General features: G+C 36.4%; 4 protein-coding genes across 7 annotated transcripts; 3 read left to right on the plus strand and 1 right to left on the minus strand.

Annotated features, from left to right (window-relative positions):
• Positions 1–4,678: 4,678 nt before the first annotated feature.
• Positions 4,679–8,365, plus strand: LOC116020762 (probable inactive receptor kinase At5g58300). Of its 3 annotated transcripts, none has more exons than XM_031261280.1 (3): positions 4,679–4,921; positions 5,562–6,887; positions 7,493–8,365. In XM_031261280.1, exons 2-3 carry the CDS (start codon positions 5,636–5,638, stop codon positions 8,137–8,139), a joined length of 1,899 nt encoding a protein of 632 aa, XP_031117140.1. In that variant the 5' UTR covers positions 4,679–4,921; positions 5,562–5,635; the 3' UTR covers positions 8,140–8,365. The 3 variants fall into 3 exon arrangements, with proteins under 3 accessions (XP_031117140.1, XP_031117142.1, XP_031117141.1); XM_031261282.1 differs by lacking the exon at positions 4,679–4,921 and adding an exon at positions 4,978–5,065; XM_031261281.1 differs by lacking the exon at positions 4,679–4,921 and adding an exon at positions 5,276–5,407.
• A 688-nt stretch (positions 8,366–9,053) lies between these two features.
• LOC116019604 (thioredoxin H4-2-like) lies at positions 9,054–11,696 on the plus strand. The gene is made up of 5 exons (XM_031259876.1): positions 9,054–9,111; positions 9,843–9,926; positions 10,533–10,661; positions 10,751–10,873; positions 11,556–11,696. Exons 2-5 carry the CDS (start codon positions 9,906–9,908, stop codon positions 11,694–11,696), a joined length of 414 nt encoding a protein of 137 aa, XP_031115736.1. The 5' UTR covers positions 9,054–9,111; positions 9,843–9,905.
• A 3,472-nt stretch (positions 11,697–15,168) lies between these two features.
• On the minus strand, positions 15,169–18,627 carry LOC116020866 (serine/threonine-protein kinase AtPK2/AtPK19-like). 2 transcript variants are annotated; one of them, XM_031261423.1, is made up of 7 exons: positions 18,516–18,627; positions 17,016–17,931; positions 16,771–16,853; positions 16,562–16,682; positions 16,211–16,384; positions 15,991–16,098; positions 15,169–15,708 (listed from the first exon to the last, which is right to left on the minus strand). In XM_031261423.1, the coding sequence occupies exons 2-7, from the start codon at positions 17,655–17,657 to the stop codon at positions 15,424–15,426; spliced, it is 1,413 nt and encodes a 470-aa protein (XP_031117283.1). In that variant the 5' UTR covers positions 17,658–17,931; positions 18,516–18,627; the 3' UTR covers positions 15,169–15,423. The 2 variants fall into 2 exon arrangements, with proteins under 2 accessions (XP_031117283.1, XP_031117284.1); XM_031261424.1 differs by lacking the exon at positions 18,516–18,627 and adding an exon at positions 18,137–18,412.
• Positions 18,628–21,118: 2,491 nt separating this feature from the next.
• LOC116020815 (NAC domain-containing protein 71-like) lies at positions 21,119–22,604 on the plus strand. The gene is made up of 4 exons (XM_031261360.1): positions 21,119–21,351; positions 21,456–21,727; positions 21,939–22,062; positions 22,157–22,604. The coding sequence occupies exons 1-4, from the start codon at positions 21,204–21,206 to the stop codon at positions 22,573–22,575; spliced, it is 963 nt and encodes a 320-aa protein (XP_031117220.1). The 5' UTR covers positions 21,119–21,203; the 3' UTR covers positions 22,576–22,604.
• Positions 22,605–23,203: the final 599 nt, after the last annotated feature.

The following is a 23,203-nucleotide window of genomic DNA, read 5'->3' on the forward strand; positions in this document are numbered from 1 at the left end:
AAAGCGGCATCGCTCAGAAGCGGGATAAAATTCGCAAGATTTTTTGTGCCAAAGGCATCTTTTTACCGAGCTGGTGCTTTAACGACCACAGGGGTCTCATCGCTGAGAAGCGGGATTTTTATAATTATTTTTTTGCGACCACAATGGTCCTTTTTTCTTTGTGCCAAGGGCATCTTTTTCACCAAGCCGGTATTTGGGCGACCATTTTGGTCTCATCGCGGGAGCGCGGGATTTTTTTTTCTATTTATTTATTTATTTATTTTTTTAATTATTATTATATATTTTTTTTGCGACCACAATGGCCCTTTTGCGACCGCAATGGTCCTTTTTTCAAGTGCCATGACGAGGCATGGGCACACTCAAACAACAAATCCGTGCAGGTTAATCAAACCCCAAACGGAAGAGCCGATTTTTTTTTTTTTTTTTTTTTTTTTTTGAGAACTACTGACTCGTTACAACTTTAGTTTAATGGAAATATGCTTATTATATCCTTCCTCTGTAAATACATCATTGCCTATTTTACTTTGGATGTAGAAAAAGAAGAAAAGGGTCAGATCTGATGTTATTGGCTGCTGATATACAGTCGTTATACTGTGGACCATGGTCCACAATGCATTGTGGACCATGGGTCATGGTTGATAGTACAGTTATGTTGAACTGATACTGCAGTTGTGTTGAAAGGATATTGCAGTTGTGTTGAAAGAGAACTGCAGTTGCGCGGAACAGAAGCCGTGTCATTCATCTGGGACTGTAGTTGTATTGAACGGATACTGCAGTTGTGCAGTTGTGTTGAAAAGATAATGCAGTTGTGTTGTACGGATGAATGGCCTCTGTTCCGTGCAAGTGCAGTTTCTTTTCAATACAACTGCAGTATCCGTTCAATACAACTGCTGTATCAGCTATGATCATGGTCCACAATATAATTTGGGGCTAATATATATTTTAATAAGTGTACATAATTCTTTCAGTTTTTCAAAGATCCAAAGTGTGTAGTTGGTGTGAGACTCTCTATAAGAAATCTTTAAATATCGATTCCTCTTTAAATGTAAATAGTTTATTGGGTGCATGCCTTTATCACTGACTAATCATAAAATAAGAATTGACTTTCATTTGGTGTTATACTGTCATTATCTAGCATGCGAGTCTGGCAACTTGATTGCAGGCTTGCAGCTGTGATCAGGGGAGGAGTTAAACATTATAGATTTGTATTTCTATTTTTTATACAAAATAAAAATTCTATTTTTAGGTTGCACATATTAAATAGTATTCTTAATTTGGAAGATTCTGTACCATATTGTCTTCATATAGTTGTTATACCATGGATCAAGGTTTATTTTGTATTGTGGATTTTGATTAAAAAAATTATGTCTATGCAATTTATATATTTTGTGCTTGTTAATAGATAACTACATATTCATAAAATGGTAATTACAAACACTAATTGTTAACTGTATGTATAGAATAGGTTAATTGTAGACACATAATATATTGTTAATGTGTTTGCAATCAACATATTTTGTACCTGTATTAATAATGTGCCTATATAGTTACCATTTAATGCATATGTAGTTAACATGTTATGTGCATTCAATTCATTTATAGGCACATAAACAGTTAATTGTTGCAAGTATAAAATATGTTAATTGCATACATATAATCTAAATGTTATTTTAGATCAAGGTCCATGGTATAATTTTCTGTCTTCATATGGTATGACATGCACCTAACTAACATAATTTTCAACTAGACGGATTAAAGTTTATTGAGAGCAATAAATGGTTCTAATTTTTAATGTTCTCTCAAATGAATAATGGTTGGATAGCAACTGGAATATATTTTATTGGAAGTGATAACTTAAACGGTTTAAATTTCATTGCTTTTCAGTATTATTGAAATTGAAGTGATAACTGATAAGATTTTCTACTCCATAATCTTACCTCTGGTGCTTCCACATCAACAAGCAATGGGGATCACTTAACTACCTCTAACAACCAGGTTGAAAAATGTAAGTTGTTAAAATGCAGGCAACATTAATGCAAATTCTTGAAATTACAAGAAAGTCCTTAACTTCATAGTTGCGTACACTGTCTGTCAAAAGTTTAGCCAGTAGCTAGCAAAACATAACTTTATTTCTTTTTTACTTGCATAACAATCAACGTCATATTTTGTTGATAGAATGTTGGATTAGTAGACTCGACCCTCCATATCTTTACTCATCACTATGTCACCTTCATAACAACAATTCATTTGTCACACATCATTATCATTATCTTATTATTAGTCATTTTCAATCGTTATAAATGCAAACAAATAATGTATTTTATTTTTTTAAAAATAATATCTTAAATTATAGCACCGCATTTTGTTTTGTTATCCAAAAAACACAATGTTGCAAACATCGCGGTGCTAGGCGGCGGCCTACTGCCTAGAAAATCACCGAAATTGGTGATTTTTGCGTTTGGTGGCCTGGGCGCCGACTAGATCGGGGCGGACTAGGCGACCGACGATTAGCTATTGTTCTGTTTTTTTTTAATGGATTATTTCACTCAAAACGACTTCATTTTGAGCGAAATAATCCTAAATTGTTCAAATCAGTCTCAAACCCAAAAATGTTTAAAAAAAATCGAAATCAACTACTCTAATATTGATACTTTGTGAGTTCTGACTTTGTGAAATTGTGTTTTAATTTTTTAAATATTTAATTCTTTATACAATTCACAATTCTAGTTGTTTTTAGGTTAATATCTAACATTTTAATATTAAATATTAAAATACTAAATAATTTATAATTATCAAATCTTAAATAATTTTTTAAAAAATAAAAAAATTATTTAAAAAAATTGGGTGTTCGAGGAATGCCTAGCGATTTTTGCAATATTAAAAAAATATATGTACTGATACATATGCTAGTTGTAATGCACTTGGTGCTCTGAATAAAAATAGAAACAACAACATTTTTGTTTCGTCGTGTACCAAATATTTGTACAATGTAGTAAGCTCTAAACAAAGGAAATAATGACTAAAATGGCAAATAATGTCATAGTTGTTCTAAATTTAGAATAAAACATTAGGCTGTATGGCATTGAACATTGTTTACTATGTATTGTGTCACTGTCTCTACGTGTTTAACGGTCCTCAAGTCCTCAATGCCGTTGCCGAAATCGCCGCTAAAGAAATGAAACAATAAAAAATGCATTTTTTTTTCTTCTTAAAATTCTTTGTTGATTAACCACGTAAATGTACAGTGGAAGACTTTTTTATGTTTATTTTTTTGAAAAAAATTATAATTAAAGATCAAAATGTTTTGTATTTAAGGATATTTAAACTATTTTGTTGATAAAAGACTAAAAATGATAATGTCACAATAATATTAAAACCAAATGAGAATGTTATGATAAAAATGACTAAAGTAAACTGTCACCTATGAATTTAAAATAAAAAATAAATAAACTTTGGTATGAAAATGTTCATTAAAAAATTTCAGTTTATAACTCTAGCCAGTAAAATATCTTATCGCACCAGAACTCAAAATTTTATACGGAGTAAAAAAGAAATCTCTGTGTTTTGATAAGCTAAATTTCACAATTGACATCTCAAGAAGTCAAGAAAACAGCTTTCTCTGAAGAGTGCCATTAAACTCAACAACTGTTTTCAAGATATATATGCACATACATATATACATACATACACAATTTCTTTGTTTAATTTCAAGCTTTCTGTCCAAGATTCAATCTTTGCACTGCCCTTTAATCTGTAAGTCTCTCTTTAGCTCTGTTCACACACAAACACACTCTTTACCATACATGTATAAATAAACTTGGGTTCTTACTGTGTATGGATTTTTACCTGTCAATGGCTGGGCAGCTTCTGCTCTCTCTTTTTACAGCTAGCCCCACAAAATTTGGTAAGGTGAGGGTTAGTTCAGTTGATTAGTACTTTTTTTACTTACAGTAATTAAGATGCAAATTGGAACCATCATGCTGGTAAATACAGGTTTTCACCCCTTTCATCCACCTTTCAACTTGTATTGTTCAAAATTTCTATTTTATAATGTAAAGTCATGAGTTTGGGCTGCTTGAATTTTATAATCTGCTTTTACACTGCCAAGTATAATCTAGACAAGTTGAAAAACACTATAATTTCTAATTTTTTTTGGGTGGCAAGCAAAACCCACAGTTACTATCCGACGTGTGTCTTGGATAAACCTTGTCTTGTGACCCTAGCTGACCAAGGATCATGAATAAGTAAACCAGCCTAGATTGCCCAAAATTGACCGATTCAAATCAATAAGACTGATAGGCCACTCTGGTCGAGAGTACGTCGAACTAGTCAACTTGACCAGCTTGGTTGAGGTTGCTTCCCATTAATCTATATTTTCTTGAACCTAAAAAGGACTTGGTATGCTAATTTGTTTTGAATGGTTATGCAATCATGGGATTCAATGATTAATTAGAAAACCCACATTGTCAAATGACCCACCCCCCAAGACAAAATTAAATACTGTTTTTAAAGAAGTTGTTGACACCTAATGCTGGAGATTTGAGAATAAAAATGTTGTTAAGTTTCACTTTTCAACATTGAATTCCATACCCATCATCACTGGAAAACAAAAAAACAGCCCAACTTTTGCTTTTTCTTTATTGTGAATCTTTTTCTCTTTCTGGTCTGCATTCTTTTTTATCTCAAACTTTGGCTTTTTTCTTAAATGGATCACCTTTTTTTTGCACTCTTTAGCTTTGATCTCCTTTGTGTGTAGCATAGCATGCCTTCTTTGCTAAGATTCACTGTGCCTGCAAAATTTAAATATGCCAGAGAAAAGGCGGTCCAATCATTGATGCATGATGTATAAGATCTCACCACTGTACTTTGCACTGGCAGCTCAGTAGCTGCTCAGACTCCATTGCTCGAGCATTATTATATGGTGAGTTTTCTCGTCTGCCTTTAAAGAGTTCCAAAACGTGTTTAGCCTTAAGTCTAGACGTCTCGGTTTCATAATCTTCTTGTGATGACTGCAATTTTCTACCTGTAATAAGACATAAAAAGGATATGGAGAAGACTGAACAGGGTTTAACTGTTTAAGCCTCTTAGCCTTTCTCTATACTTTTTTTACTCGAATTTGGTTCTGTTCAGATAGCATTGATGTGTTTATTTAAGAATTAAGCTTTCAGATTTTAATTGTTCTGAAGTATTAATGCTCTTCCTTTATTCTTTGGAAAATGACTCTTTTTTTTAAAATGGGATGGAGGTAAAAAAGAAAGCCTTTTTCTCGAAAAAAACTTTAGACAATAAATCTTGTCCTTGCATACTCGGTTTCAAATCTCAATCTGTAGTTCAACAATTTTGCGGGATGGCTCCTGCATCCTTTCTTGCCTGCTGTCCTTGCTTTTGAATAAGCGGTTTGGTGAAGGTTGATTAGAATGGAGGGCTATTTTTCCTTGATAACAAAAGAACATTTCTAGAATTAAAGGATTTTCATTGTTTTCTGCAGTGCTCTTTTGCACTTTTTTCTCCATATTTGCGCTGAAACTGATTGCCTTTTTCATCTTGCAATGTCAAAACAGGCAGCCTCGAGCCTCGCTTACTAGCAGCCATTGCTTCTTTGCGTCTGTTGGGCTAAGGCATTAAGAAAACCGCAATGAGAATTCATATCTTACTAGCAGCTGTTGCTTCTGTTTTTGTTCTTCCGGGGATTGTTGCTGATCTTGACTCCGATGGACAGGCCTTGCTCGAGTTTTCTGCATCTGTCCCTCATCGACGAAAGCTCAACTGGAATTCTACTCTCCCAATCTGCAGGTCTTGGACTGGCATCAAATGCAGTAAAGATGGAACCAGAGTTGTAGCTATCCATCTCCCCGGTGTTGGTCTTTATGGTTCTATCCCGCCCAACAGTATTGGAAAGCTGGATGCTCTTCGGGTTCTAAGCCTTCGGGGCAACCGTTTGAATGGAAATCTTCCTTCTGATATCCTCTCCATCGCTTCTCTCCAATCGGTCTACCTTCAACAGAATAACTTCACTGGGAATATCCCCACCTCGCTTTCTCCCCAGCTAGGTGTGTTAAATCTTTCCTTTAATTCCTTTACTGGCGAAATTCCACTTGCAGTCAAGAATTTGTCGCGATTATCTGTTCTGAACCTGCAATATAACTTGTTATCCGGTGTGGTTCCTGATCTCGACTCTTCAAGGCTAAAGAACTTAAATTTGAGTCACAACATGCTAAATGGCTCGATTCCGGATTCCCTCAAGAAATTCCCACTTTCTTCATTTATGGGAAATTCTCGTTTGTGTGGGGAGCCTCTGACTCAGTGCTTGGCACCTTCCCCGCTATCTTCCCCTCCAATACCTGAAAAACAAACACCAACTGCCTCGAAAAAGCCTAGCATAGCAGCTATCATTATAATTACAGTAGGGGCTTGTTCAGTGCTGTTTCTTTTAGCACTTGCCATTGTCTTCTTCTGCTTGAAGAGGAAAATCTCGGATGGCAGCGGGGAAGTTAAGGAGAGAGTTGCTTATGGTGGAAAGAGCGAGAAGCCCGAGGACTTTGGGAGCGGGGTGCAAGATGCAGAGAAGAACAAATTGGTGTTCTTTCAAGGCTGCTCTTACAGCTTTGATCTGGAGGATTTGCTGAGGGCTTCTGCTGAAGTTCTCGGGAAGGGAAGCTATGGAACAGCATACAAGGCTGTGTTGGACGAGGCGACGATCGTGGTGGTGAAACGGCTGAGGGAAGTGTGCGTCGGGAAGAGGGAATTCGAGCAACATATGGAGATCATAGGCAGGATTGCACAGCACCCTAACATTGTTCCACCTCGCGCATATTACTTCTCCAAGGATGAGAAGCTTCTTGTCTGTGATTACTTGCCTGCTGGCAGCTTGTCTGCAGCCTTGCAAAGTATGCATCTTTCCTTAACTCCACTTCAATCTTGAATTCATTAGCCATCTTTCTTAGTTTTAATCAAACCAGGACTACATTATATGCATCAACCTAATCAATTGATGATTTGTTTTTGGATCCAATCTTTATATGATCTCGTTGGACTGTGGCTTGGAGAGTCGAATCCAACATCCTGTCTTTTTGTTGACTGCTATGCAACTATAAGGAAATAAAATTGCACCTTTGCTATTAGTTATAGCTATTGGCGTAATCAATGTTACAAAATGCGCTAGTCGGGCGCCTAGGCAGCCGAGTTATTCGGTATATAGTCTCCACTTTTTGCACTCAAGGCCGTGAGTTGTTTGGTTGTTATAATCCCCAAATAGTCAACTACATATGTTTGACTGTTAGTTGAGAGGAATATAGAAGAGGAGCAGCTAAGCTGTTGGGTGTTGACTTAGCTTTGAGTTAGATGTTGACTCGGTCGAGTTTGGCGCCGAGTCGGCCTGAAGACTAAAAGTCGCCTTGGTTGAAATTGACTCGGCCTAGGGCCACCTAGGCCAATTTTTACAACACTGGGCGTAATGATAAGCACTTGATCCTAACAGAATTTACTGTAACAGGTAATCGGGGTACTGGTCGAAATCAACTGGACTGGGAATCAAGATTGAAGATTGCGATTGGAGCAGCAAAGGGTATTGCTCATATTCATTCAGAAGGTGGAGCTAAGTTCACTCATGGCAACATCAAATCCTCAAATGTACTTCTGACAACAAGCATGGATGGCTGCATTTCTGATATCGGCTTATGCCCTCTGATGAACAATGCTGCTACAACCAGCCCACGACGCCCGGGCTACCGGGCACCAGAGGTGTTCATCGAAACCAGGAGAGTCACTCAGAAGTCAGATGTGTACAGCTTCGGGGTGGTGGTCCTTGAGATGCTGACAGGCAAGTCGGCTGTGCCAGTGGCGGGGCACGACGATGTCGTTGATCTGCCGAGGTGGGTGAGGTCCGTGGTTCGAGAGGAGTGGACAGCTGAGGTGTTCGATGTCGAGCTGATGAAGTATCAGAACATTGAAGAGGAGATGGTGCAGATGCTTCAGATCGCTCTGTCGTGCGTTGCAAAGGCGCCCGACATGCGGCCGACAATGGCAGAGGTTGTTCGAGCAATCGAGGGAATTCGCGGGCCTGCAGAGACAGAGACAGAGCCACAGCCATCCTCAGATGATAACAGGTCTAAAGACTCCAATGCAGGCACCCCTGAGTGAATTTGCCATGAATCTGCAATGACCAGTTGCACACTTTCCTTAATGCTTCCTTGGATGATATGATGTTGTTTAATGTTTCCATTAGATGTTCTTTCATGTTTGCATATCTTTATGCAATTCCCTGTTGTGCCATTTGTAGATTGTTTGATCAATCAGCTGACATAAATGAGAAATTTCTCTCTCATCAACTAATTTACTGAAAAGTCCGCAACTGCTATTGGGTAAAGCCAGCCTTGTGACTCAAGAGGTACACTAATCTAGGTTGCTCATAGCTGATTGACTCAAAGAAATCAATAGATAACTCTCATTGAGAGTCTAACTTGAAGCCATTGTAGTTACCTAATTAACTGTCCAACCAAAACTTGCCATATAGTCGGACATAGCCTACAATTTACTTGTGACCTCCCAATTGGAGGAGCTACAGTTATGCCGCTTGACAACAAAATCTTTGGCCTAACAATACCCTTTAATTTGCTTTATTTATGAGAACTTTTACTATGTTGCACATACACTACACAATAACATAGTTCAAAAAATAGTTAAAACATTTAGATTATTGGCTAAATTTGGACACAAAATTCATTTGATGTTATTTAATGATGTTACATTTTATTCTTATTTTTAATAATATGACATAAAATTTTCAATATTCACATTATACGGAGGCATTGTAACAAATTAAAGTTGATTAAATGAGAGCCATTTTTCAAAATGCTGATTTCTCCTCACCTCTGACCCGTTTTTAGTTTTCCTATTGAAAGGTACGAGAATCAAACTCGTTCTCCATAATTTCAATTTCCCAAAAGTTCTCTAGTTAGTTTTTGTTTCCCATTCGCATCCACATTCTTCAATTCATTCATACTTTTCATGGAATTACATGCAAATTTTACACCAATTTGTTGAATAATGGAATTTATGGCGCCATGCTTGCATGCTGCAGACATCAATATCTCCATGGTTTCTTGTTTCTAGGTTTGAATTATTCCCATGTTGTTTATGTATATACAATGCTAAAAATTTTGTGATTTTTAGACTATCCAAAAATAACTGAAAACATCCAGATCAAAAATATCATTATATCATTTTTGATCATTTTTTACACCCGTTTCTTGAATGATTGAAAAAGTGGATAATAATAGTGTGTTTTTCATCAGCTGTGTTGTATATATTGCAATGCCTTTGAGTTTGGATTATGTGTTGTCATATATAAAATTTTGTGATTTATGGCCAAGTTCCAGTTTGGCTAGGTCTTAACATGCGGCCGGTGTGACCGTATGCCCGGACCATTAGGTATGTAAAAACACACCAATAGAGTTAGAAAATGCACAACAATGAAATGCACCAATGCATCACAAAACGCACCACACACCAACAAAAATGCACCATACCTCACCACACCTAATGGTGTGTTTTTGAACACTGTGTGGTGCGTTTATGCATACCTAATGTATGTTTTGGGTGATGCATACCTAATGGTGCGTTTTGGAGTGTATTGGTGTATTTCTTTATTGTGCGTTTCCTAACACTATTGGTGCGTTTTTGCATACTTAATAGTACGACAGCATGTTAATGTCTAACCGCATTTGAGCTTTTATATATATATATATATATATATATATATATATATATATATATATAATTGCATTTTGTCTGATTATATTCTATTATAATGAATTCTTTTTATTGCTTATTTTACATTTTAGGTAGGGTCATTGGCGCACCCTATTTCACCGGGGCCGGTTCGGTAACATAGTCCATCCTCTTCCATGGGACAGTGCTGGACTAGGGTATGGTGCCCATTATAGAATCTTACTTTTGTTATATCACCTTTCAAAATATATGTTTTATTGCCTTATTTTATTTGTGTTATTTAATATTCATTGGTCAAATTAATTTTTTTTAATTATTTTTTAAATAAAATATTTTTTTTATTTTTAAATTTGAATTTTAGTGTTTATAATACTCCGTAATACTTTAATGTACGGAGTAATTTTTAAATATATAAATTTTATATAATAATATGAAAGTTAAAGTTATGAGAAATTGAATTAAAAATAATTATTGAGACTCGTTAATCAAATTAGACACCTTAAATAGGACAGAGGGAGTATGTTATACAAAGAAAATACGATTTTATAATTTAGAATACAAAAAGTGTTGCATAGGATATGTTTAAGAGTATAGCTCAATTAGTTTGATGAATATATTCAATTCAAATAAGAAGAGGATCTGTTTGGCTGGTACATCCTCTGATTTACTTGTTTGTCATGCTTCCAGAATATAGCTAGAAATGAAGATTATCTGGATTGAGATGAGTTTGATAAGGTTTTTACCAAGAGTATAGATGAGAATAAAAATTTTGTACCGTTTTAACACTTTTAATTTGTGTATAGTTATGCGGACAAGGCAACGAGGAGCATACAAGTGGTTCGGCAGAGCTTGGAGGTGGAAATGTTCACCTCGTGACTACCATAGAGGATTGGGACGAAAATATTTCTGAGGCTAACAAGGATGACAAGATAGTAAGTTTCTCGCACTTTGTAGACAATTGAAGGACTAAAATGGCTATTTCGTAGCACAGCCTACTCACATTGTATTATTGGATGTGCAGGTTATTGTAAATTTTAGCGCATCGTGGTGCAACCATTCTAGAAACGCAGCACCAATTTACCGCCAACTTGCTGATAAGCACACCTCGTTCATGTTCATAACCGTTGACGTTGATGAGCTAGGGGTGAGCATGCAACTTAAACTCTTAGTTAAGATCGAGTTAAATGAAAATGACCGCAATTCAGAAACAATCCTAATTAAATTGGTTAGGTTATTAGAGACCTATTGGTCTTCTTGATTTGAGTTGGTCAGCCATGAGCAACCTAGACGTGTTCTTTACTGATTAGGGTCCGGAATTTGCCCTATACTCTCGAACAGTGATTTTGGGTTTTCCTCGTCACCCAAAAGGGACCGGAATTCTAACACATAATCACATTATATGTATCCAAACTTACCCCGCACGCACCTCTAATGAACACCCAAGTCTACCAGTAACTATCCTCTTGTACCCCACACCATGGGATAGTTGAGGTTTCCGAATCAAAATTCTGAAAAAGTGGTAGTCATAGGACATATCTCAAGCTAGCGAGAAAGCCAAAACTCTAATCTTAGTTAAGGTAGAGTTAAACAAAAGGAAACGCGATTCGGGGCAACCCCACCATGCTGGTGTGTTGATTTGGTAACTACAAGATTTGGTAATTACAAGATTACAAGTTCATGACAAACAAGAGAGACCTATCAATTAATCTTTTTGGTTTGAATTGGCCATAAGGCGGGTTTTACTCGGTGCACACTCTCAGATAGTTGACTAGGGACGGCGATTCTAAAGCTTAATCACATTGTATGTATACAAACTTTGGGTGCAGGAGTTTAGCTCATCATGGGATATAAAAGCCACTCCCACTTTCTTCTTCCTGAAAGATGGAAGACAACTGGACACACTGGTTGGTGTTGAAGAGCTAGAGCTTCAGAAGAAGTTAAAAGCAGTTGCAGAGCAAAAAGAATGATTGGTTGAGAGTTGAGAGCATACATGCATACTCACTTCTAGTTTTCGATCTGCAAATCTCTCTATGGATTTTGTCACCTTTTTGGATGTGTAGTTTTGGCAAATCTATGATTGTCTAACTACCTAGGCTACTTTTTGTATTCTCTATAGAATTGGCATGTTTTCTGAGAAGAAACCAAATCAGATTAACTTTGTATTAATTAGTTAGAGCCAAAGGTATATATACTTTTTCTTCTTTTTTTTTTTTTTTGGTTTAGATTTGGACTAATTTTGGATAAAAGATTATTATTACAAGAATGTTGGGTTATTAAATTAGAGAAATGAGGAAGAGTATGAAGATATTTATAATCTTATTCAATAAAACTCTCTTTTTCATGACAAAATCTCATTATTGCAATTCTCTTTGCATGAATTGTTATAGTTGCCCATATAAAGTTGAAAGTAGTTGGGTTCATAAGTCACGATTTAATGGGATGTGGGTGGAAGAATTGATAGGAAACATATTTTTGCAGTGTAAGTTGTAACAATACATTCAAGACTTCATGATATTTGATTATTTGTGTCAGGGATTAAGACCCTTATACACTTAACACACGCTCCTTGACGTGCTAGCTCATTAATCTTGAAGATCTTCTTAATCACATTGATTTGTATAGACCAATAAGAGAGTAACTTCCACTTAAGAATCTGTCCATGTTTGGTAAATGATTGTTAGCTGATTGGGTTGGCTGATTGGGTTAAAAGGTATGATTAATTTGGTAAATGGTTGTTAGCTGATTGGGTTAAAAGGTATGATTAATTGATAATATTGGCTGATTGTAGAAAGTTGTTTGATAGATTAGCTGTTAGCTGATAGCTCTTTGGTATAATTTTTTTACTCAAAAAGCTAATTGAAAAGTCTACTTTGAGTAGCCTTTTGAATTTTAGTATTTTGGAGTTAAAAAAGCTTATTAACCAAACAATTAATAGTGATCAAATAAGCCAGAATTGGCTGATAGGCTGATTATTTACCAAACAGGGCTACTAATTAATTAATTAACGATATGATTCTTTAAATAATTCATTATAATTTGTGGGCAAATTATGCTGTGGACCCAGGTCCACCTTGCAAGGTGGACCTGGGTCCAAAACTACGTCGTTTTTGTCATTTTTTTTTTATTTTTTTTTATTTTTATTTTTTTAAGGTTAGTAAACATATTGCTGAATATAGAGTTGTCCAAAAATGTGTGAATGTAGAGGTTTCAAAGTGTGAATGTAGAGTATAGAAATCGTGAATGTAGATTTATGATTGTGTGAATGTAGAGTTGTCCAGAAATGTGTGAATCTGGAGGTTTCAAATTGTGAATATGGAGTATAGAAATCGTGAATGTAGAGTTATGCATGTGTGAATCTGTAATAGAGTTAAGAAGTTCTAGCAACTTGTAGCCCTGTAATGTGTGAATGTGGAGTTCTCAAGTTGTGAATGTGGAGTATAGGACCTGTGAATATAGAGTTTTGAATGTGTGAATGTGGAGTTTACAAATTGTGAATGTAGAGTATAGTGTATGTGAATGTAGAGTATAGTTACTAAACATACAATCCTGTAATGTGTGAATGTGTAGTTTACAAATTGTGAATGTAGAATATAGTGTATGTGAATGTAGAATATAGTGTATGTGAATGTAAAATATAGTGTATGTGAATGTAGACCCAGGTTCACCTTGCAAGGTGGACCTGGGTCCACGGCATAACAACCCATAATTTGTGTTATTGGCCTTATAGCACTTCTTGGTGGGCATTCTATTACGGCATCTAAAATAAATAAAGATCACTAAACCTAGTAGCCAAAAATAATTGCCAATACAAGGCTTTAACATTAATACATTATTTATAGAAATAAAAGTGTCACACGCAATACTGTCAAAGTGAGCTGCTCCGTCCCACTGCGGACTTAATTTTTGACAATTTTGTGGGTCGGCCGGCGGGCTAAGTTTCATGCAACCCTAGCCCACCCTACACGTAGCGACAAATTATTGTTAGACTATAGTCCACATAGTGCTGTGTGGACCATAACAAAAAATATATTATTTGTGTACTGAATGTACATTATATAAAATAATGTATTTTCAGTATTCAAATTAAATAATGTACTTTTCCTAAATATAATGTACATTTTCAATATATTAAAAATATATTATTCGTATACGGGATATACATTATTTAATAATTTGGTTCACACAATAATGATAGACGGGTAGCCCTTAAGGTAAAGGGACAACCAATCACCAATATTGAATCTCACAAGAGACAAGCCATGAGTCTAGGAAAAACAAAGTAAAAAACTAAATTTTATTATCAATAACGTGACCAACTCAAAATACAAAGTTTCAGCTATATTTATAGTGATATATGCCATGTATTAAGAAAACGAAGAAAAAACTAATAGTACTAAAAATTAAATCTAAAGTTACATAAGTTCTAGAGTAATAAAAATATTTTTGTTGGAGAATCAATTAATCAATTAAGCTTATTCTCATCCAAGTTTAAATAAAATTTGATATTGGCCCTGTTTGGTAAATAATACCTATCGGCCAATTTTGACTTATTTAACCACTATTAGTTGTTTGACTTGGTTAAAAAATCAATATAAATGTTTGGTTAATAAACATTTTGTAATTCCAAAATACTAAAATTCAAAAGGCTACTCAAAGCAGTTTTTTCAATTAGCTTTTTAAGAAAAGAAATTATACCAAACATCTATCAGCTAACAGCTAATTTACCAAACAACTTTCTACAATCAACTAATGTTATCAACAAATCGTATCTTCTAACCCAATCATCTAAAGGACATTTACCAAACAGGGCCATTGTATTATCCAAATAAGGTAAAATTGTAAAATTTCGAAGTAGTGATCTTACACCTAGACAACTAGACTAGACATAATCCAAGTTATATTATAGACTAGGGTTCACTTTGCGTTGTAGACTCTCGTTTAAAAATTATGTGCCTATATACAACAACCAAGAAAGTGTTTACAAGAATTGAACTCATGACCTTCAAATACGAGAATTATACTATACTCACTTGGCCATCCTTCGGGACAAGTGATATTAGTCTTTTGCCCCAAAAGGTTGAAATCCCAACCTTAAGGGCTCTCACACTCCGGTCTGATTCATTTTGGGAGGATGCAAATCATGGTGATTCAGTGGCTCAACACACAAAACTAAATGCATGTAAGCACAACGCACAAGGGATCTGCGCGCCCACTTTAGGCATAATGCGCACACTATCGCTTGCCTCAAGTACTACTTACTGGACTAGTTAGTTAAGCTGGGCAGTGACTAGCTTTTGACTTTATGTTAGGATGTAAAAAATTTAACTCCTAACCTTCTCAGTTGTATTAAAATAAAATAAAACAAAACCTATCCAACAGGTTAAAAGAGGACAATTTGGGGTGGATTTCTATGTAAATTGCATTGCTCAAATTGTCAGCTTGCATGCAACAGTATTGCTAACTCCAATTTATAATGTGGAAAGGAAAAACAAAGTGGATTCTTCAAGCAACTGTTACAGATCTGGTTCTTTTCTTGATCTTAAAACACACCATATATACCTGTACCATACCTATACATAAATACTAAAAGGGAAAAGCTGCTGATATCATAACTTTGTAAGGAAAGAGAATTACAGTGCTTGAGCTGCTGCTTTTACAGCAAAAGCTGAGGGGGAAATGGGGAATGTGCTTAGTTTATTTGCAGGAATGGAGGTCAGGTCTCATAAAACTATAACCCCTGAAAGGGTTCTCACAGCCTTTTGGACTGGCAGCCGGAGAATCTAACAGAGGCATCGCGGTCCAGCGCTCCTCAAAGTTTGCGACGCAGTGTTTCCCTGCAACTTCGGGGCAGAAACTTGGCTGGATTTCTCGAGCTTCTAGTTTCTTCCAGTTGATGGATCGGAACCACTTGTGGCTCTTTATCTCATCGCTACCTTTTGGTCCACTGCCAAACCGCTTGCCTGCCTCCTTCTGCAGGAGCTGGACAGAAAAAAGTGTATTTCTTGTTCAGAATTCAACATATGATATCGACTGGGGAAACAGGAGCGAATGCAATTCAGCATGATCATTGGTCTTGCAACTAATTGATGACACTATATAACCTCGGTCATATGATCCTAACTAATGTTTCCTATGTCAGTGATAAGGATGCAAACGTGAGCTACATAATCATCAGTTGATCCAAACTGGTCTCGGGGCCAAAAAAAAAACGAAGGTGTTGGCATGTGTTAAGACAAATAAGTTAAGATAGACAAAGATTACCCCTTTTAACAGCGAATGTGCATCACTTGACAAATATGCGGGGAGCTTGATCTTGTCCTTCGTGATCTTCTGCTGAACTTTCTGCCGGTTCCCACCAAAAAAGGGAGGCTACAAATAGACGGGGCAAAAGTAAAGCGAAATTCTTAGTAAATACCAGATTATACAAGTTTAACTCGGGAAAATCATGAATTCACGAGATGGTTCACAAAGAACTACAAACCTTTCCCGTAAGCATCTCATATAGTAGAACTCCCACGCTCCACCAGTCTGCAGCCTTATCATGACCCTTCCCAAGAATAATTTCAGGTGCCATGTACTCCACTGTCCCGCACAGAGAGTTGAACCGCGAGTTCTCATCAAATTGCTTTGCAAGACCAAAATCAGTCAGTACAACCTGCAATTAAACAAAATGGACTTGAAGTGGAGGTATCTTGAAGTTAACTATTCATAATCCATAATCATCTGTCATAACCATAATCTATAATCATAAGTCTAACAAAATGGACTAATATAATCACAGAATCGCACAAATTAATTTGCAGCAAGCGGGCGACAAGAATGAGATACTAACATGACCCTCTGCACCCAAAAGTATATTTTCAGGTTTAAGATCCCTGTGTATTATTCCTTTATCATGGAGGTGAGAAACAGCGGAAACAATCTCAGCAGTATAGATCCGTGCTAAATCCTCTCTGAAAAGATTACCAAGTGTTACTAGCTGTGCATATTTGACAGTATTCTGATAGGAGTACTATTTATAGGCACTAATTATGCTATTACCTGAATAAGCCTTGACGGCAGAGTTGAAAGAAAAGATGTCCCCCGTTAACAAAATCCAAAACAAGGTAGAGTCTGTATTTAGTCTGCATCGAAATCAAAGTGTTAAAATATAGCGAGTAAAATCAACTCCCACAAGTAGCATTAACAAAACTACTCAAGCGTCAATAAATTAGATACTTAAGGCCGGAAACTAATGGTTAGAGCTAAATAATTATTGTTCTAAGTTCATACTCATCACTGGTTACCTGGAAAGAGTATTTAAGCTGCACAATGAAAGGGTGATCTATTTTTGTCAGTATATTCCTCTCGCTAATCATGTACTCAGTTTGACTTTTCTCCAAAACCTTATCCTTCCGCATGACCTTCATTGCAAAGATTTCCGAGGTGTCAATCTTCTGCACCTGATAAACTTTTCCAAATGCACCTTGGCCAACAACTTTTAACACTTCGAAGTCTTCAAGTCCAACTGATTTTGGTAAAAGACTGTGCTCCTGAACAGTGGAATCCCCAGCAATAGAATTCTCAAAAGAAGATTGACGTTTTCCATTAGCCTCCTCACAGACTTCGTCTACAAGTACCAGAGAGTCATCGTCCTCACTTAATGTGAGTCTGCTGAGCTTTTGTGTCTGATTAACGCAGGTTGTTGGTCCAACAAAAGAATGAGAGCGACTGTAAATTACAGCCGGGTCTTCATAAGCCAATCCATTTGTATCTGGCACCGCAACATTTTCATAGATTGGTGACTGAGCTGGAACAGGACCAAAGACATCAGAAAACTCCAAATCAACATTATCCAGTGCCTTGACATCAGGTGTTTTCAACAGGAGAAGCACATTATTCTGAAGGGGTTTCTTCCCCGGCAGATGTGAGAACTCAGCAGAAACCATGTTTTACTCAAGTTCAAGAAGGATCAGTTCAACAACAGGCTCTGCAAAACTATGGAGAAACAAACTCCCCAAAGCCCCAAACAAAACTATCAAAGAAAGACACCTCACAATACCCTGAAGAGGAGGTAATTCTCAAATGCAACAACGGTTCCAAAGAATCTCGGGTAGACGCAAGTCAAAATCCAGAAAAGAGAGCTGTACTTGTTCCCCGCTTTAGAGGAAACAGAAAACGCAGCAATGCTTCTCCAATTCATGAAGGTCAGACAAAAAAAGTCTGCAGCAGAAAAGAAACCGCTTCAAAAACCACCAAAAAAAAAAAGAGAGAAACTTGCTAGCTATTTCCACACAATGAAAAGATAAAAACAAATGAAATACACACAAACCAGGGCCAAGCAACATTACAACAACAACAACAACAAAAGCAACAAAGGGTATAAATTAAAAATACAATTTTTAGATATCACACTGCACAAACTTACCAACTCTACAGAAATCTCAGCTCCTAGTTTAAACATAGTAAAATCCTATCCTAACCTTATCTAACATTTTAAGCATTCAAAACTTCAAAGTAATCAAAATCCCATCTACCAAATCCCCCTTTTGTTTCCTTCAGCTAATCTGCTCCTCTTCTACCATTCAAGATTCAAAATTTCGTTCAATAAAAGAAAAAAGAAAACAGACCGGGGTTAAATTCTTAATCGATCCAAACAACAAAGCAAAAAGTTCAAACTTTTAAGCACAGATCAACGTGTAAAACTACAACGAATCTAGGAAATCTAGGAAACAACAACTACCCCGTAACTTATACGCACGTATACGCAAAGAGAGAATCGTATTACATCTGTTGAAGAAGTTTACCTTGAAAGAAATGCAGAGGGAGCCGTGGAAGGAAGAGAGGAGACCAAATTGGGACGGAAGAAGAAAGAGCGTATGATCCGCGAATCTGCGTCGCGTGGCCGCTTTTAACTAACTATTTGGGGAGGTTTCCGGTGTGTACGCGGCTCACCTGTTCGCCCACGTGTGATGCTGGGGTTGGGTGGGGCAATTTCTAACTAATGAATAAATGAAGAATGTTGGACGATGTCACGATGGATTAAAAGTTTTATTGTGTGTTGCTGCGGAAATATTATAACCAACCATGTTTATCTCCTACAGGACATTTTTTTTTTTTTAGAATAAAGGCTTAATTCATTAAATCACTTACAAGACAGCTTACAAGAAATAAAGGAGGAGTATCCAACCACTCCCTACCTACCGTCATTTTGATATGCAATTTACACCGTCTTTTGATAAGTGTGCTAGCTTTATAGGTAGCCGTGTGCATATGACGGGTTTGGATAGGTCAGATATCCCAACAGCCAATTCAAACGGGTTTCAGATTTATATTTATGTATCCAAACCGTCAAATTTAGGCTTTGTAACCGTCGGATTTATATAAATTCAGATTCGGACAAAAAATTTCAGATTTCGAATTAATTCGGTTTGAAAATAAATAAAGATTAAAAAAATTATGTAAATAATCAAAATATAGATCTTGCAAATTACATAATGCAAATTATAACTTACAAGTTCCAAAAAGGCAAAAATATTAACTGAAATATCAAAATTAGCTAATTTACTAATCTATAAATCTATAAATATGTAAAAGACCAAGGGATTTAGCCAATCAGCTCCTGCCACGCGTTTGTTTTTTTGTTTTTGGGTGTTCATGTAACTGAGCAGATTAAAAATAAAATAAAATTCCCGCCTATTTTTGTGTTCTTTTAGCCTGATCAATGCTGAAATATAGGGTTATGGTCCATTATTTAGTTTTTTTTTTTGAGAAAGTCCATTATTTAGTTAGTACTGTCATTTGTTAGAGGTGGTGTGCGGGTTTGGTTTATTTGTGGTATGGGCTGCTGTCCAAGTACAATCTTGATATAATATTTTAAGTATTATTACAGTGCTGATTCTACCCTATAAATACATACATATGTTGAGTGTTTTCAAATACAAAACTTAGACCAATACATTACTACAAGCACAGGTACTACTAATAAAAGTCTCAGCAGATTGTGTCCTAACATTTCTCTCAGCAGTGGCTGTGTTGTTGTTGTTCTTCCCACCATGCCTGGCCAATTTATTGTTGGTCTTCAACTTCATCCACAGCAGACAAGTAAAGCTATCGGTCTGGATGTGTCCGTAGTTATGTTGTAACTGAAATGAAGGTAGAAAGAGTTGTTAGAAATTAAAAGTGTCTATTTCATGATCAGCGGGTTGGTTTTTTATATGATACCATGAGATCATTTCTCATGTTTTATTCATTGTAGTTAACTCGGTTTGTATTGTTGTATTTGAAATGTAGGGTATGCTCATTCATGTATATATACCTAAAGACATTGTAGCCTAAGTATAACATCTTTACTGAAGAAAAAGTTTATGATATTAGGAATTTTCTTTGTATCACGAATTTTTTTAATAGCTTACCTAAAATTAACACATATCACACTTTTTGTTTTGAGAAAATATATGACACTAATCATTGTGTTAAGAAATACATCAAGGTCGATGCCTGAAGCCACAATATTATTCGGAAAAATTCAAAATAAATGATAGATGATATAAATTCAAAATAAGTAGGAGAAAAAAACCAATATTTAACTGATTTAAGACTTGTGGTCCAAGGTATAGCTGTTGCCTTCTCAAGTGGGAGGTAAAAAAAAAAACACACATAAACTGATGAACCCGCCGTGGCCGGCCAAACCATGAACAGATGGATCTCCATTATCAGCAACGAAGAAGGAGGAGAAAGTAGTTGAAAAAAAAATGGAAAAGACAGATCTGTTTTAAAAAGAAATCAACTAAAACTCCATTTTTTCTGTTACCTTTGAGCCCAGATGAACCCGCCGCCGCCCAAACCACGAACAAATCTCCACGAAGAAATGGATCCCCGCCGCCGCTCCTCTTGTTGTGTAAAGAAGAAGAAGAAGAGTAATAGAAAAAGGAAAAAGGAAAGCAAAAATCTGAGAGAAGAAAAGGAAAGCAAAAGAAAAATGATAGCAAGAAGATGGATGATAAGGGAGCGAGGAAGAGAAGGATAACGGTGGAGAGTTTGCAGAGAATGCTGGGGAAGTTTGGGTGAGGAAAAAATGAGAGAAAAGTAAGAATTGGAAGTAAAAAATGAGAGTTTCTATAGTAGATTAGAAGTCTCATTTATATGTAATAAGTCATGTAAACAAGGTAACCCGTTATTGATGATTATAACCGACTACTTAGTGTAATTGCATAATTTAACTTGTTAATAAGTTAATTACACTTTAAAAAAAAAATCTAATGATTCAATTACATTTTGGTAAGTTATGTGTTCATAAATAAAATAGACTTATGACACATTCTACCGTCATCGTGCAAGTATATATATATATGGCATAAGCAGAAGCAAGCATGGCTTCCATATCAGAACATCAAAAATTGGTTCTGCATCACACATTCTGTGAACACTAAACCCGAATTGCCTGCGGCTGAGAACACCAAAGGCTTTGTTTAGTATCTCCGACGATCTATCATATGGAATTGCGTCCCGGGTTTCGATTCAATCCTACCGACGAAGAGCTTATTATTCACTACTTATACCCAAAGGTTGTGAATAGTAAGTTTTGCGCAGATCATATTGCCGAGATTGATATGAACAGATTTGAACCCCGGGATTTGCCAGGTAATTTAAATCTATAGCACACTGTTTGGTTCTTAAATTAATTGATGCGTCGAATTAAAGCTACTTTTCCTGTTTTCTTGTTCTTTCTTGGTTTTCCGACGAAGGGACGGCGAAAATGGGTGGAAAAGAACGGTACTACTTCTGCCTGAGAGACAGGACGCAGCCGCTGGAGCTGAGAACCACCGGTGCAGGGCACTGGAAAGCGACAGGCAAATTGTCTAAGAAGATTTGCAGAGTTAAAGCCAACTTGGTTGGGTTGAAGAAGACTCTGGTTTATCAGAGTTCAGCCGGAAGTGAAGAGAAAAACTGTGTAATGCATGAATACAGATTAGAGGGCATCAAGAACTCCATGCGACATCTTCCAGAAAACGCTAAGGTAGCAAACTCACGTTTTCTGATTCTCTGTTTAAGGGTGGACAATTAGGTTCAGATAAATCGAACCGAACTAATAATATACCAAATAATCAAGTGTTTTCTTTTTTAAACCAAAAAGCCCAAACCTAAAACGCCACCCCTACCTCTGTTGCTTAACGAAGGTCAATTAATTCTCACTTTTTTTTTTTTTTTGGAATTTGTTCATTTTACAGAACGAATGGGTGATATGTAAAGTGTTTTGGAAGAGCTCTGGCACTTTAGTAGAGTCTATTAATAAAGATGATATTAAGAAGTGTTTTGGCAAGTATCTTGATGACGCTGCTAAGGAGTGTGGAGGTAATTAAGCTTATCTTAGTATTGTGGCCTGGCCATATTAACTATGTAACAAGAACATTAAAAACAAAAAAATTAAAGGTTTTGTTTTGTTTAGTTAGCAGATCTACTTTTAAACGGGCATGCAGAAGGCACGGGATACAAGGATGGCAATCAAAGAAGAGAAAGAAAGTGAACCAACATGAATATGAACATCATGCTATTCAAGATGATCATCAATCCAGCAATTTGGGTATAGGGAATGGTATAATGGCATCAAGTTCTTTGTGGGTTAAGGCGGAACACGACAATGACGTTGTCATGTTTGTGCTCCCCAATGCAACTGTGGATGGTTTGAAGAGAGAGATTTTAAAGAGATTCAAACTGGAACCTGAAACTCTAAAAATAAGGTACAAAGATGGAGATGAAGAAATGGTGAGCGTGGCTTGTGATGAGGATTTACATTACTGCTTGGAATTTTTCAAGACTACAGAGAAGGCCGCCGTCAGATTTTCCGTTTACAAAGATCAGAATTGAAGCCATTTAAATCAAATCAAAGCTCAGTTCAGACCAGACTGTCCTAATGTGCATTTAATTAATTTCTCCCTGTATAATATATTCAGTGTTTGATTTAGACTTTGGGAGCACATCCTTTAATAATATGTTTTGTATTAATTAAAAATCAGTTGGATTAAACATTTATAGCTTAAGTTGATAATTAAATTGGACATTTATATTTATAATAACAATTCGTGAGTATATACATGATAATTAAATTGGACTATTTTCCATTCCCCGCCGGGGGCGGGGACGGGGACGGGGATGGGGTCGGGGTTTCGGGGGCGGGGACGGGGAGCCCCGCCCCGCCCCGTTGCCATCCCTAGCGGGGAGGGGTATCCCCGTCCCCGGCGGGGAATTGAAAGTTTTCCCCATCCCCGGCGGGGACGGGGCACATTGCCATCCCTAATTGAGGAGCCTTTAAGGCGCGACTTCTCAATTAAGGAGCCTTTTAAGTTCCTTTACAGCCCGTTTGGTTCGCTGGAAAATATTTGAAGGAAATAGAATTCAAATTTCATGGAAAACAAATTACCAGGAAAATAGATTCCATTGTTTGGTTGGTGAAAAATAAATTACTGGGAATATGAATTTCATTGTTTGGTTGGAT

The sequence above is a fragment of the Ipomoea triloba genome, chromosome 5, assembly GCF_003576645.1.
Source record: "Ipomoea triloba cultivar NCNSP0323 chromosome 5, ASM357664v1".
Classification (NCBI taxonomy): Eukaryota; Viridiplantae; Streptophyta; class Magnoliopsida; order Solanales; family Convolvulaceae; genus Ipomoea; species Ipomoea triloba.